The 13,303-nt window shown below is 49.1% G+C and overlaps 4 protein-coding genes across 4 annotated transcripts; 2 read left to right on the forward strand and 2 right to left on the reverse strand.

Moving 5' to 3' along the window:
• Positions 1–437: 437 nt before the first annotated feature.
• On the reverse strand, positions 438–2,265 carry SETTUDRAFT_155729 (uncharacterized protein; the record flags this gene model as incomplete). Its single annotated transcript, XM_008030763.1, has 4 exons — positions 438–585; positions 655–874; positions 934–1,969; positions 2,029–2,265. 4 exons carry the CDS (start codon positions 2,263–2,265, stop codon positions 438–440), a joined length of 1,641 nt encoding a protein of 546 aa, XP_008028954.1.
• An 879-nt stretch (positions 2,266–3,144) lies between these two features.
• On the forward strand, positions 3,145–4,400 carry SETTUDRAFT_155730 (uncharacterized protein; the record flags this gene model as incomplete). Its single annotated transcript, XM_008030764.1, has 3 exons — positions 3,145–3,258; positions 3,309–4,174; positions 4,307–4,400. The coding sequence occupies 3 exons, from the start codon at positions 3,145–3,147 to the stop codon at positions 4,398–4,400; spliced, it is 1,074 nt and encodes a 357-aa protein (XP_008028955.1).
• Positions 4,401–5,217: 817 nt separating this feature from the next.
• SETTUDRAFT_43041 (uncharacterized protein) lies at positions 5,218–8,800 on the forward strand. The gene is made up of 2 exons (XM_008030662.1): positions 5,218–6,148; positions 6,212–8,800. The coding sequence occupies exons 1-2, from the start codon at positions 5,359–5,361 to the stop codon at positions 8,491–8,493; spliced, it is 3,072 nt and encodes a 1,023-aa protein (XP_008028853.1). The 5' UTR covers positions 5,218–5,358; the 3' UTR covers positions 8,494–8,800.
• A 307-nt stretch (positions 8,801–9,107) lies between these two features.
• On the reverse strand, positions 9,108–10,064 carry SETTUDRAFT_155732 (glycoside hydrolase family 43 protein; the record flags this gene model as incomplete). The annotated part of the gene is made up of 1 exon (XM_008030765.1): positions 9,108–10,064. The coding sequence occupies one exon, from the start codon at positions 10,062–10,064 to the stop codon at positions 9,108–9,110; it is 957 nt and encodes a 318-aa protein (XP_008028956.1).
• Positions 10,065–13,303: the final 3,239 nt, after the last annotated feature.

Below are 13,303 nucleotides of genomic sequence, written 5' to 3' on the forward strand. Positions count from 1 at the left end.
ATTTCACATGACGGCATTTGCGGTGACTAGAACGGCTTTACGTGGGGGGGATTGACTTTGGAGATTGCTTTTCGTCTGGATACTGTGCAGAAAAATAAGTGAATGCTTGGTTGAATTTCAGGTGTTGTTTGGAATACGTTTCTTCTGCTCCTGCATGATCTCGACATATCTTACTTGCTGAGGCAGTAAGTGTCTACAATAAAAGAGTTCGACGTGTACAGCTACAAGATAAGCAATCATCTTCGTTCAACTGCATGCAATACCTTGCTGGGATATGAATTTTGATAGAAAAAGATGATAAATTTCTAAACTAGCATGATGTCTTAGCTCAATGAATTATGATGTAGAATATCTTAAAGTGTGCCAATATGAGGATGAGATGTCTTCCTTTTACTTTTCGATCAGATTCTTCCCCAACGCCGAAGCACATCTTAAGATTAGAGATAAGTGTTTGCAAAGCCCTTCTGCACACATGCTGAGGTGGGAGGGACGCGGCCTCTGTTCAACAGGCACGAGGGATCGTACTTCTCCTTGATGGAGGTCAAACGGTGAAAGTTCTCTGCGCCCCAGACTTCCGCAGCCTTGCTGTAGGGTGAACTTAGAGGTTCCTGGTTAGTGAAAGAATTATTTGAAGAAATCGGCAGGGTACCTTACATATAATTGGGGTAGTCATAGATGGGAGCACCTCCAAGGCCGTTTTGGAATTCGCGAAGGTACGCCATCATGCCGTCACGGTCGCGGTCATACATGTATTGCGTAGTGTTGTCCGAGCTCCATTCGCCAGAAGTCAACGTGATATGAGCGCTGATTGAGTGTGGCCAGGCGGTCTCGCTGTCATGCTCGGGGCCGCTGCCTGCCCAGCCAGGGAAGACATCTACCACGAAATTAGAATACGGGACAAAGCAATATGGAGAATAATTAGCTGTAACTTACACTCATCGACCCAGAGGGTGTGACCTGGGTCCTCACCACGCTCAAGCATGCCGTAAATGGTCTCCTTGTAAATGGAAAAAGTGTCGCGGTAGAACTGCACTGTAGAATTGGTGTGGCTCTTGCCGAAGAACTCGCGGTGATATCCGTATGGGTAGTTAGTGAGAAGGTATTGATCCAGGTCCTTAAGGTTGACTGCTTGCAGCTGCACGGTGTCGGCACTGGGGTAAAATTTGCCAAAGCTGGCGTTCAGTGCCTCCCATCCGCCGCCAAAGTGAAGGGCGTTGAGCTGGAAAGTGAATTGACGAGATGCGACGGGCACCAAGCTGTTAATGGCTGTGGGGTCCTTGAAGTAATACAGGAGCGCCGGGAAGGCGTTAGCATCTGTGTTGTTCTCGAAGAAGTCGGTGGTCAAAGAAAGGACCTCTTCGGCCTTGTCCTCACCCCAGGCGATAGTGGCAATGTATGCCAAGCCGGGATCCGGGTATGCTTGGATGTAGAAGTTGGTGATTACACCAAAGCCGAGCCAACCTCCGCCAGTAGCAGCCCAGAAGAGGTCCTTGTGTTCATTGTAGGGGTTGGCATATATAATGCTTCCGTTGGTAAGAACCACCTCGAGGCCCATGAGACTGTCTGCAGCAACGCCATACTTGCCAGTCTGGAAAGCAATTCCTCCGCCAAGCAAGAAGCCACCGACACCGATAGATGCCGCGCGAGGTCCTAGAAAGGCCCAGCCCGAGCCTTCGAGTGTGGAGAAGACGGTTCCAGCTTCCGAGCCACCGCCAACCTTGAGAATAGGCCATTCGGTAGAATTATTTTTGCTGTGGATGATTTCGGTCTTGTTGATGAAGCGAAGATCAATGACTACACTGGGCGACTGAGCACCGCCCGTATCCAAATGGCCGCCGCCCATGACAGCAAATCCATCTTTCCAAAGGGTGTTTGCGTGCGAGTAGAATTGCATAATCTTACTCACGTGCTCGGCGCTGGAGGGGAATACGATTGCATCAGGGAAGATTTTGTTTTGCTCCGTCCATATCTGTCAACCAAGATTAGCATACCAGTCAATAGTTCCATGTGATGTGGAGAATTTCGTACTCTGCTGATAGTCTCGCCGTATCTGAGGTCGCCCGATCGCGTCACTGAAGCATCTTTGCCCAATGCACCCGCCAGAGCTGCGAGGGCATCGTCCTTGGTCTTGAAGCTCTCAGCGTTGAAAGCGGTTTTCGGTGTCGAAGGAACAGCAGAGTCAAACTTTCTCTGTTGCCATGCTGTTTTTGCATCAGCAACAGGCAGAACAGCGAGCAGAGCGGACGCAAGCGATTTCCACAGCATCGTGAAAGAAGAGAGAGAATGTCCTGATGGTACTGTCGATTCCTCAGCAGCGGATCTGCTCTACTTAAAGTGCAGAGCAGGCCGTCTAGACAATTGAACTGACTCGCCGCCTAACTGCCGCTCCCTATAGGCGTGCAAGGAGATTATCGTGTCAATGAGCCTGTCCAGCTGCCAGTTAGTACACTGTATCGAGTCTAAGCAACTCCGATATTTACCCATCTCCCGTCGCACAACACTAAAGAATAACTATCCAACGTAGTGCTATGTCCGGGCCGATACCACCCCTCACGCCTTACTCAAACTGGCTTGTTCTTGCCTATTTCCGCCAACTATAAGCGATAGATTAAGGTAATATGAACTTCGGTTAACTGGGCTCGCTGGTTTTATTGGTGTTGCTCCTAACTATTCCTTGAGGTTGCGTAGACACCTGTCAAAGGCCCACTTTTGATAGCCATATTTCATCCATGGTTGTAGAGCCGTAGAATGTTAGACCGTTCATACAAGCAACTGCCCAGAGCGATGTGCCGTGCCGCAGCCGCCACTTGCCGCATAGAGTATCACATATGAAAGCGGACCGACCTTGTACCGAAGAGACGCCAATGTACCGGTTGGCATTGAAACAACTGACTCCTAGTTATGCGGGATAAAGAGTTTTGTGAAACCATCAAAGTACCCCTGAAGGGAGCTAGAATAATGGTCTCGTCCGCATGCTGTCGGCCAATCTTATCAAATTTTGAGAAGAGCGCAGATGCTACCAAAGAGGGCAGAAAAGCGCTATATAAATGCAATGGATCCATGAGTTGTGACTCATAAGCTTTGCATCCGCTACGGTGCCATAATTGTCCAATTGAAGATTGTATACTTGTTTGCTCCAAGAAAATGATTGACCAAACTAAGAGCTATACCATCAAACCGAGGGTCTTGTACCTTGGGGTTCCCAAGCATCAGTCTAGCAGGATCCGCGATCAATATTCTGAATTGTTCGATATCGATGTATGTCAGGAAGTCTCGTTGGTAGACTCTCGACTGACTGTAGTGCGCAGATTCTTGATGTGTCCACCAGAGCAGAGGCACTCGAGGACATCCCCAGGATCGTGGCCTCCCGTGGCCCGTATCAGTGCTTAGTCTGCCGGCTTGGGCCTCAGCCGTTTGAGCCATTTGACTCTCAACTTCTGGGTCCTCTCCTGCCAGATCTTCGCATCGTGGTGTCGGCGCAGAGTGGCTTTGACGACTTTCACGTGGACTGGATGACGAGGCAAGGCATCTGGTTCTGTAACACCCGACATGCCATGGTCGAGTCCACCGCAGAAATGGCTCTTTTTCTCATCATGGCGGTGAGCCGCAACACGAGTCGTGCCGAACAGAGTCTGCGTTCAGGAATGTGGCGAGGCCGGCTGCCGCTCTCTCGGGATTTGAGATCGACCACTCTGGGTATCGTAGGAATGGGCAGCATTGGCGCATGTCTAGCACGCAAAGCCGTGGCCCTGGGCATGCAGGTCAGATATCACAACAGAAGTGGTAAAGCGGCGGGTAACAAAGCCCCAGCCGGTTCGGTATGTTGTGCGACTCTAGACGAGCTCCTGCAGACTTCGGACATTATCTCGCTTCATTGCCCGCTAACTCCCGGGACTCGGCATTTGATGAGCGACAAACAGTTTCAGATGATGAAGGATGGCTCGTATCTTATCAACACTGCCCGAGGCGGTGTCGTGGATAGCCAGGCACTGATTCGGGCTTTGGAGAAAGGCAAGCTTGCCGGGGCAGGACTCGACGTGTTCGAGAATGAGCCGACAGGCATCGACCCGTATTTTCTGGAGAGCGACAAGGTGGTGCCTATTCCGCACATGGGAGGACTGACGGAAGGTTCATTCGAAATCGCCGAGCAGGAGTGCTTGACGAACTTGCAAGAGTATTTCAGCAAGGGACGGCCATTTGCACCGCTCAACTTTGTCAATCCGCCGGTGCACAGTGTTTCGTCTTTGCCGTATCTCACGATTCAGTCAATCTCTGTGTAACTTAGTTTCTTTCACTATCCAAGTAGAATTCAACAATTGTTTCCATCTGCCGAGATTGCATCCACGGAATTTGATCGGGTACATTATTTTGGGGGTGGATATTGGCCGATAGTCAACTGAATCTGAATTGCGTTGACGACGCCCATGTTAGTAGAATCTACAGACATGATGGGCTACGCGAGCGGTACAGTCTGTAGCATCGAATAGTGTCACTTTTGAGCAAAAACCACGCACATGAAATGGGGGGTTTAACGCGAGGAACTCCTTTAAAGGGAATAGACAGACAACCCCGCCCGCCGTACCAAGAGTTAGGGCGCAGATAAAGGCGAAACACTTGCAGTAAAACGTCACAGATAGTGTACATAGACTCGTCGTTTATCGGCTTATTTGCAGCGACGCAGGGTCTTCCATTACTCGTACAGAAATGCTACGTGCCCTTTCCCTTTCTGACACTATGAATGGGTTACTGCAGCTAGGTACTAGACCCTTTAATCTATGTTGATCAAGCATGGATCATGGCGATTCTATACATGCGCTATAGCTTTATTTTTACTAGCTCCGCATACGATCATTAACTGCCGTGCTATAAGTTGGTAATAGGAGGAATTGCGCATCATCCGCCGCGGCCCTATTCTACTTAAGCTGACCGGGGCTGAAGAGAATGGCTGCGATGACCCGGGCGCCATTTACGAGTGCACCATAGAGACAATATGCGGGTGCACTTCGGGGTGCCATTAGCGCTATTGTCAGAGAGTAGGTAGTAGTGGTACCATGTCAGTTATCAGATCCCTTGTATACCGTGTAGTTGCCTTGGTGCATAATGATTCGGTGCGCATGTTTGGTCTTGAGCGGGTTTGGATAGTTGGACTATGTAGAAACAGTCTATCGCAGATAAAAAGCCTGCGGAATACTCCGCCTTCGCTGATATTACGCCGGAGCATGCGCAGGCAGAGGTTACTCGCACAAGTCAAAGAGCCCTTCTGCATTCATACCTGTCGCCGTGCGCTGCTCAAGACCTTGTTTCGTACATTGAATATCTTTTTTTGCTTGTACGATTTTGTTGATTTACTCGGGAGACATGGCCATCGCACAGGAGATTCTCTTTGCAAATATCGATCAATTGATACGGCATCGTGCAAAGACGCATGCCGATAAGCCGATTCTCTCCTATGCAGATGAGAGCGGCGATTTTCAAAAGTATACCGGGGCTGACGTGGAGCGATTGACCAGAATTGCAGCGACGGCATATCGCAGAGCGCTTCCTGGCAAGGATGGGCTGTTCAGGGTTGCTCTGGTGGGAGTGTCAAGTTTGGAGTATTACATTGCATTCTTCGCATTGCAGCGTATGGGCTTGACGTCCATGTTCATATCTCCACGGCTCGCAGACCAAGGGTATGCCCATCTCCTGGCCGCCACTGGATGCCAGGTGGTGATTGCAGGAGAAGCGTCTATGAAGACGATTGAACGGGTTCGCGAGACGAGTGGCTCGCCAGCCATTATCATACCGCTCCTGGATATGAAGGCGCTGTCCGATGCAGGGCCTGTGGATGAGCGGTTGTTGCCTGTACCGGCTGGCAGCCAACAGGAGTTCATCATCCACAGCGGCGGTACGACGGGCTTGCCAAAGCCGGTAGTGCTCTCTCCAAGCGCGTGGCTGGCACAAGCAGCTGCAGTGGCGGCACGCATGCCGCGCGCCGATACTTTGACGACACTGCCTTTGTTCCACAGTTTTGGCCTGGCCACGTTACTCCGCTGTCTGGTGAACGGCACGACGCTCGCGATTCTGAACGCAAACCGGCCGATAACGGCATCCATCATCAATTCGGCAATCGAGTGCACATGGTCCAGGGCGCTGGTGACGGTTCCATGTAAGTGATACTTGGCCCTTTGCGCGGCTACTTGGTTCAATGTACTGAGCAATGGACTGTTAGACATTCTGAAATTCTTCACCGAGATTCCCGGCGGTGTCGCGCGACTGGCCAGTCTGACCCAAGTCATCGCCGCTGGGTCGGCCATTCCCAACGACCTCGCAGAAGTGCTGCTGGCCGAGAAGGCGCGCGTCTACCATCTGTACGGCTTGACTGAAGCAGGAGCGCTGATGGAAGCATGGGCGACGGATTTCCGGTGGGTGACTCCGCTGGCGCACGCCGCGCCCTTTTTGAAGTTTGAGCCTGTGGGCGATGGCTGCTTCCACCTGGTGGTGATGCCGGGGCTTCCCGCCAAGGTGTACTCGAACCGCGAGGATGGCTCGTACGCGACCAAAGACGTGTTTCGGCCGCATCCGACGGAGCCGGGCATCTGGCGCTTCGTGGCCCGGCAGGACGACCTGATTGTGCTGATGAACGGCGAAAAGGCGGACCCCACGCCGCTGGAGGAGGCCGTGTCGCGGAACCCCAACGTGCGAGCAGCCGTCGTGTTTGGGGCGGAGCGGGACTCGCTGGGCATGGTGGTGGTGGCGTCGGAGGCTGCCAAGGCGCTGAGTCAGCAGGCGCTGCTGGACAGCCTCGCCGCCAACGTCGCCGTGGGCAACTCGCGCGTGCCGGCGTATGCGCGCATCTCGCACGACGCCCTCATCCTCAAGCCCGCCGGCACGCCCTTCCCCTGCACCGACAAGGCCACCATCATCAAGCCGCGCTTCCTGCAGACGTTTGCTGCCGACATCGACGCCCACTATGAGGCTCGCGCACGCGCGACGACGGCCGCGCCCGACGTGCCCGACGACGACGTCGCATCCGTAGTCGGCCACGTCGTCGCCACGGCGCTGGGCCTGCCCGCCCTCGACGACGACGATGCCGACTTCTTCGCGCTGGGCATGGACTCGCTGCAGGCCTCCAACGTGCGGTCCGGCCTGGTCAGGAGCGTCAGCCTGCGCGGCGCCACGCTCGCCACCAACGTCGTCTTCGAACATGCCACCGTCACGCTCCTGACGCGCCATGTGCTCGACCTCCGACGCGGCCTCTCCACCCAGCAGGACTCGCCCGAGGCGCTCGCCCTCGAGCTGGTGGCCAAGTACTCGCACTTCGCCCCCTCTCCGCCCGGCGAGCTCACGGGCGGGCCGGCTTGCGTGCTGCTCACGGGCGCCACGGGCGCAGTCGGCTCCCACTTGCTGCACCAGCTCGTCACCGACCCGGCCGTCGCCCAAATCTACTGTCCTGTCCGCGCCGCAGACACGCCCACAGCACACGCGCGCATCCACGAGGCCCTCGACCGCGCCCGCCTCCTCGCCCGCCTCGACCCCGCAGCCCACCTCTCCAAAGTCGTCGCCGTCCCCTGCGACTTTGCCGCGCCCAATCTCGCCCTCCCTGCGAGCCTGGTCGCTCACTTCTCCTCGGCCCTCACGCACATCGTCCACAACGCCTGGTCCGTCAACTTCAACCACTCGCTCCGCAGCTTTGAGCCGCACTCCCTTCGCTCGACCCACTTCCTCCTCACCCTCGCTGCCGAGTCTCTCCGCTCCCCCAAGCCCACCGTGACCTTTGTCTCCAGCATCGCCGCCGCCCTGTGTGCCGAGCCTGCCCATGCCATCCCCGAGACGCTACACCCCTGGTCCGCCGTCGCCGGAATGGGCTACGCACAGAGCAAGTGGGTTGCTGAGCACATGGTCGCTGCTGCCGTTGAGAAGGCCCAAGTCCCGGCTCGCGTCGTGAGGCTGGGGCAGGTGTGTGGCGACACCGAGTGGGGCATGTGGAACGCGACCGAGGCATTCCCGACCACAGTACAGGCCGCCTGTACGATTGGAGCCTTGCCAGTGGTCGAGGGTGACCATGACGACGAGGAGGAGAGCTGGTTGCCTGTGGATGTGGCGGCAAAGGCGTTGGCGCAGGTGGCGTTGGCGCCTCAGCAGATGGAGAAGACGTTGCATGTGCTGCATCTTGTCAACGAGGCACCCATCCTCTGGAATGCGCAGTTCTTGCCATGCTTGAGAAAACACGGTCTGGAGTTCGAGGCGGTGCCGCAGAGAGAATGGGTCTGTAGGCTAGAAGCCTCAGAGCAGGATGTGCAAGCCAACCCGCCTTTCAAGCTGCTCAGCTTCTTCAAGGAAAGATATGGATCCGCCCAGGGAGCCTCGCAGCCAAGGTTCGACACCACTCAGGCAAGACAATGGGCGCCTTGCCTGCAAGGCGGAGTGGACATTAGCGAGGACCTGGTTGGGAAATTTCTCCGATACTGGACCGCGGAAGCGTGGGTGACCAAGTCTGAGGCCAGACTGTGAGACAGCCGTCTCGTGCAAGTATTACATAGATTGTCAGCATTGGTAAATCCGTCGCTGAGTGTTCGCCGTTCAAAATAGCTACCTCCTCTTTTACGCCGCTGTGCTCCATCTACAGCAAAAGCACTATGAACCCGTTGTTTAGCCCAGTAACCAGTGTCTGTTTTCTTGTTAGCAAACAGCTCTCCAGCTGACTTGGCTGACGAATACGTCGCTCGCGATGCCAAGACTCTATCAATACCCACAACTCAAGACTGCATAGCAAACCCCAGGATAGTAGGTGGACATTGTACAAGTCAGTCAGTTTTGTTGGACTCAAATGCCGTGAATCACTTGCAGGTCCGCGTATTGTCATTGGTCTCACTGCAGTATCCACAACGTCTTATCATAGCTTCCTCACGTCTGATCTGAGCATTGTCATGAATTTGTTTAGTTTCCATGAGCGATTTGAACTTGTCGGCGCAGCGAATCTGACAACGCAGACACTGTCACCAATATTTACACTCTTCACCGCGCTCACCTCGGTAGGTTTGATAAGAATATGTACAGGAAGAGAATACCGACAAGGTATGGAAGAGGTGGTAGAGTAAAGTAAAGGTACGCCACAGGAAAAGCGCTTAGACTGTAGGCCACCCGTCTGAAAAGTGGAGCCTATTAACACCGAATTGCTTCTGGCTATCAGCAAAGCCAATGCGGGTGTCGACGTAGTGGTAATACAGCACAGGGCCTAGCTGAGGATCGTAGTAGACACCCTGGCCACCAGGCCCATAGACCCAGCCATGAGACTCCAAGACGGTAGTGCCACCGCCGCGGGTGCAGTCGACGCCGTTCTTGTCGACAAACCCACCAGTGGCGCTGGTGGACCTGCACACCTGGATCTTGTACTCTTGGCCAGGGGCCGATATCTTACTGTCAAAGGCACAGCACTGGCCGACGGAGAAGAAGAGGTAGTGGTAGTTGCCGTTCTTGGCAATGTAAGGGGCTTCCTGCGCATGGGTACCTTCAGGCTTAAAGGCAATGTTCGAGGTCGACGACGTAGCCTTGAACGGCGGGTTGGCCATGTGGACCGAGAAAATGTCGCCCCAGAAGGATCCAAACGTCATGACGAATTTGGTACCATCCCAGTAAAGCGCTCCATCGATGGCGTTGTATTTCTTGTCGGCACTGGAATGGATCCCCGTGCTGCCGTGGTCGGTCCAGCTGTCGAGGTCTTTGCTAGTGGCCACTCCGATGGTTGATTCCTGTTTGCCAAAGGTAGACACGGAGTAGTAGAGGTAGTACGTGTCGCCCACGAGCGTGACATCGGGAGCCCACAGGTCGTTTCTGCCAGGCAAGTTGATCTTGGACCCGGCCGGTATAGCAGCGCCCTTGTAGGTCCAAGGTCCGGTGATTGAGGGCGCAGTGTGGACCGCAATCTTACCGCCAGTCGAGAAACGGAAGTATGTACCATCGGCGCGGCGGATCAGGGCTGGGTCGTGAGCATTGTTACAGACGCCGGTACACGCCATAGGGTAGGCATAGCCCGATACAGCTGTTGCTGCGGAAAGCAGGCAAGTCACGAGAGAGTAGCGCATCCTGGTGGCCGACGTGAAGAAGGAAGGGCAGAAAGGGATTGAGCAAGCAAAGGCTGAGGGTTGCGAATTCGACAGGCGTTCGGGTATAAGACATATATATATGTATGTGTTGATATGGCACTATGTCGGTATGATACCGCTACTTCCTTAGCATCCTGAGAGGCGAGCCGCCGGGGCGCAACTTGGCGTAAAGAATGAGTGGAAAAACAGGGGTTTGCCAATGGTTGGTGGCGGGGGTTGTGAATGGCGGAAACGGAGCCATGGATGCGTCCAAGGGGCTAGTACGGAGAATTTAGACGATGGGTTGAGGGGTAGGGGCGGATTTATATGCGCTCTGTGCTGCTGGTCCGTCTGTGAATGACGGCATTGTCACCAAGCAGAAGTCGATGCATGCGATCCGATAGGCGTAGACAACGGAGGCCCCGCAACGGGGTGCCAGGTTGGAAATTGGGTCAGGACGCAGAGAGGGACGCACATGGCGACGGCGGACATGAAGGCTGTGTCATGAAACACTGACACAGACGCAAACACATGACCAAGCGCTCGCCTCGCGGCGAGCGACGGCAAGGCGTCCTGGACACGGCAATGGTTAAACAACCCACCACTAATAGCTATCTTACCCACCTTAAAGCCAAGGTCTGCATTAAGGGCGCGGCATCTAAACTTTATAGAGTTAGCACTATCATTAAATAACTTAGCTCTTTTTTTATAACTTACTAAGTAGCTAGATAAAACTTATCTAGTATAAAGCGCTAGTATCATATTTTAGGCAAGGTAGATAGCCTTTAAGCTATCTTAACTTATACTATATAGCGCATAGAAATTATTAGAATATACTAAAAACTCTATTAATTTTACTTTTTATTATATCACTTACTACTTATAATACTATTTCATTGAATAGAACTACTTAGTAGCTAATTTACTATATGATTAAGTTGAAGTTTAATAGAAATAAGTTAGTTTAGAAGAGCTATACTAATTCTAAGTAAGAACTAAAGTTATTAAGTAACGCCTTTACTTATAAAGCTACTCTCTATAAAGCTCCTTTTTATAAAGCTACTTTCTTTAATGTTATAGCCTATGAAGCTATAGCCTATAAAGTTATATAGCCTAAGCCTTTATACTATAAGTAAAGTACCAAGTATACACTACGCTAATTAAATTATAGTAAGCTCTATAGTATTAAAGTGTTTAATATCAATAGTTTGTAAAAGGCCTTACTTATTCATTATAAGTACTTACTACTACTAGAAGTTTTATATAATAGCTATAATAAAGCTTTTAATATTGTTAATAAGTAGGCTGAAGACTATAGTGTTACGTATAATTAATATAAGAGACGTAGTAAGCTAGTAATTTAAGTTATGAATATATTATAACTAATAAGGCTTACTATACTTAAGTAAAAAGGTAGTAAAACTAAGATTATAGTAAAGTGTATTATTATAAAAGATAAATTATAAAATAAGATTTTAGTTACTTATAAAGGACTTCATAAAACTAAAGAGTTAGTAAAAAGTTCCATTATAAAAAAATTGAAAAAAGCTTTAATTACAATTACTTACTAGTTGAAGAAAAATTTATATTTACTTAGTACTAAAGAGTAACTTATAAAGCATTACTGAAAAAGAGGTTAAAAGAAATTTACATAGTATTATAAGGTTTAAACTATATACTATAAATAGTACGCACTAAGATCTTGACAATTAAACTAACGTAATAGAATATTGAGAACTGAATTATAGTATACTACTATTGAAAATTAGGTTTTAATATAAAAACTAAGTTACTTTTAAAGCAGTTAAAGTAAGAAAAGTATTAGTTTTAGTAAGTCTCTATTACTAGATTATTGTAGTATTATAAGACATCTACTAATTTTAGTGTATATAAACTTAAAAATAGTTTATAGATATTATGTTATTAGCTTAAATACTTACGCTAATAACTTACTACTTATTAGTAAGGAAATCAAAATATTCTAATAAATCACTCAGTATAAGATTAATATAAAGAACTATATCATACACCTTTTCTTTATATATTTACGCTACCTTAAAAACTATGAAAAGTTACGAAATACGCTTATTATTAACTATATATATAAGATCAATAAATACTACTTTCCTTTACTTAATCTTAAAAGTTTGAATAGTTATAACTATATAACATATCTTAGTATTACGCTTATTTACTATTAAAATAAAGCTTTGTTTACTTAGGTACTATACTACCTTTAAGCTCTATTTAAGTTAGAGAAAATTACTATATGCATATATCTAAGTAATTAAGATCAAGCTTTCTTAAATACTTCTAGAGATATCTTTAATTAACTTAAAATTATACTTTATTAAAAACACCTTAATAAGAGTTTTTTACGCTATCTTTAGCTTAAGTTATTTGCTAAATTTAGTTATAATTAAGTTAGTAATAAGTAGGTAGGTAGTAAAGAAACTACTAAGTTCTTCAAATTTTATTTTTACTTTTTTAGCTTAATATTTGAAGCTAATTATAATAGGAACTTAGTAGCCTATAAGTAGTAATTAAAGGTTATAACTACTTACTTAAAGTAGCACTAGCTAGATAGTTACTATAATAAGTTAGTAAGTTATTATGTTCATTATGATACTTACCTTAGCCTTACTATTACTAATAAAGCTAAGGGTGCTTATTACGTTATTAAGTAATAAATATAAGGCTCTAGTGTTAATATTTTAACTTTTTTTAACGTTTTTATAGCTTTTATTTTTTTTATAGTATTACTAATAATCTTACTAACGTATTCCATCACCGAGCGGGCCACATCACCGAGTGTGCCACTTTTTCTTGGCATCACGAACTTCATGTACGAAAACTTAGATTACTCTACACTAGCTATAGATGCTTCGTACGACTTACTTGTATCTAAAAGAGAATCTTCTTCTACATCTTTCTGGCACGTACAAGAGTTATGGCCTGTCCTCCCACAGGTTCTACAGTGCCGTTGACCTAGTAGGGCCCTTTCTTGACTACCCTCACCACGTGCCTTCTTTGATGTCGTACGACCAGCAGAACTACTTTCAGCTACCTGCGATGCCCCTGCACCAAAGTCTAGTGTCCCACCTGTCTGAATTCGCTTTCTTTTGCGCCCTCGGCGCTTTGTTACTGCTGCTAATTGCTCTTCAAGCTCTCTTACGCGGGCCTTTATAAGCACATTCTCATATAGCATCTCCTTAGCCCCTTTAATAAGCTTTAAAAAG

Source organism: Exserohilum turcica (assembly GCF_000359705.1).
Source record: "Exserohilum turcica Et28A unplaced genomic scaffold SETTUscaffold_5, whole genome shotgun sequence".
Taxonomy (NCBI): Eukaryota; Fungi; Ascomycota; class Dothideomycetes; order Pleosporales; family Pleosporaceae; genus Exserohilum; species Exserohilum turcicum.

What these genes read in the sequence shown, in the direction of transcription:
- SETTUDRAFT_43041 (XM_008030662.1), top strand. Translation starts at nt 5,359, where the DNA reads ATGGCCATCGCACAGGAGATTCTCTTTGCAAATATCGATCAATTGATA. An exon ending in GGCGCTGGTGACGGTTCCAT is followed by an intron (nt 6,149 to 6,211) that starts GTAAGTGATACT and finishes ATGGACTGTTAG; the next exon opens with ACATTCTGAAATTCTTCACC.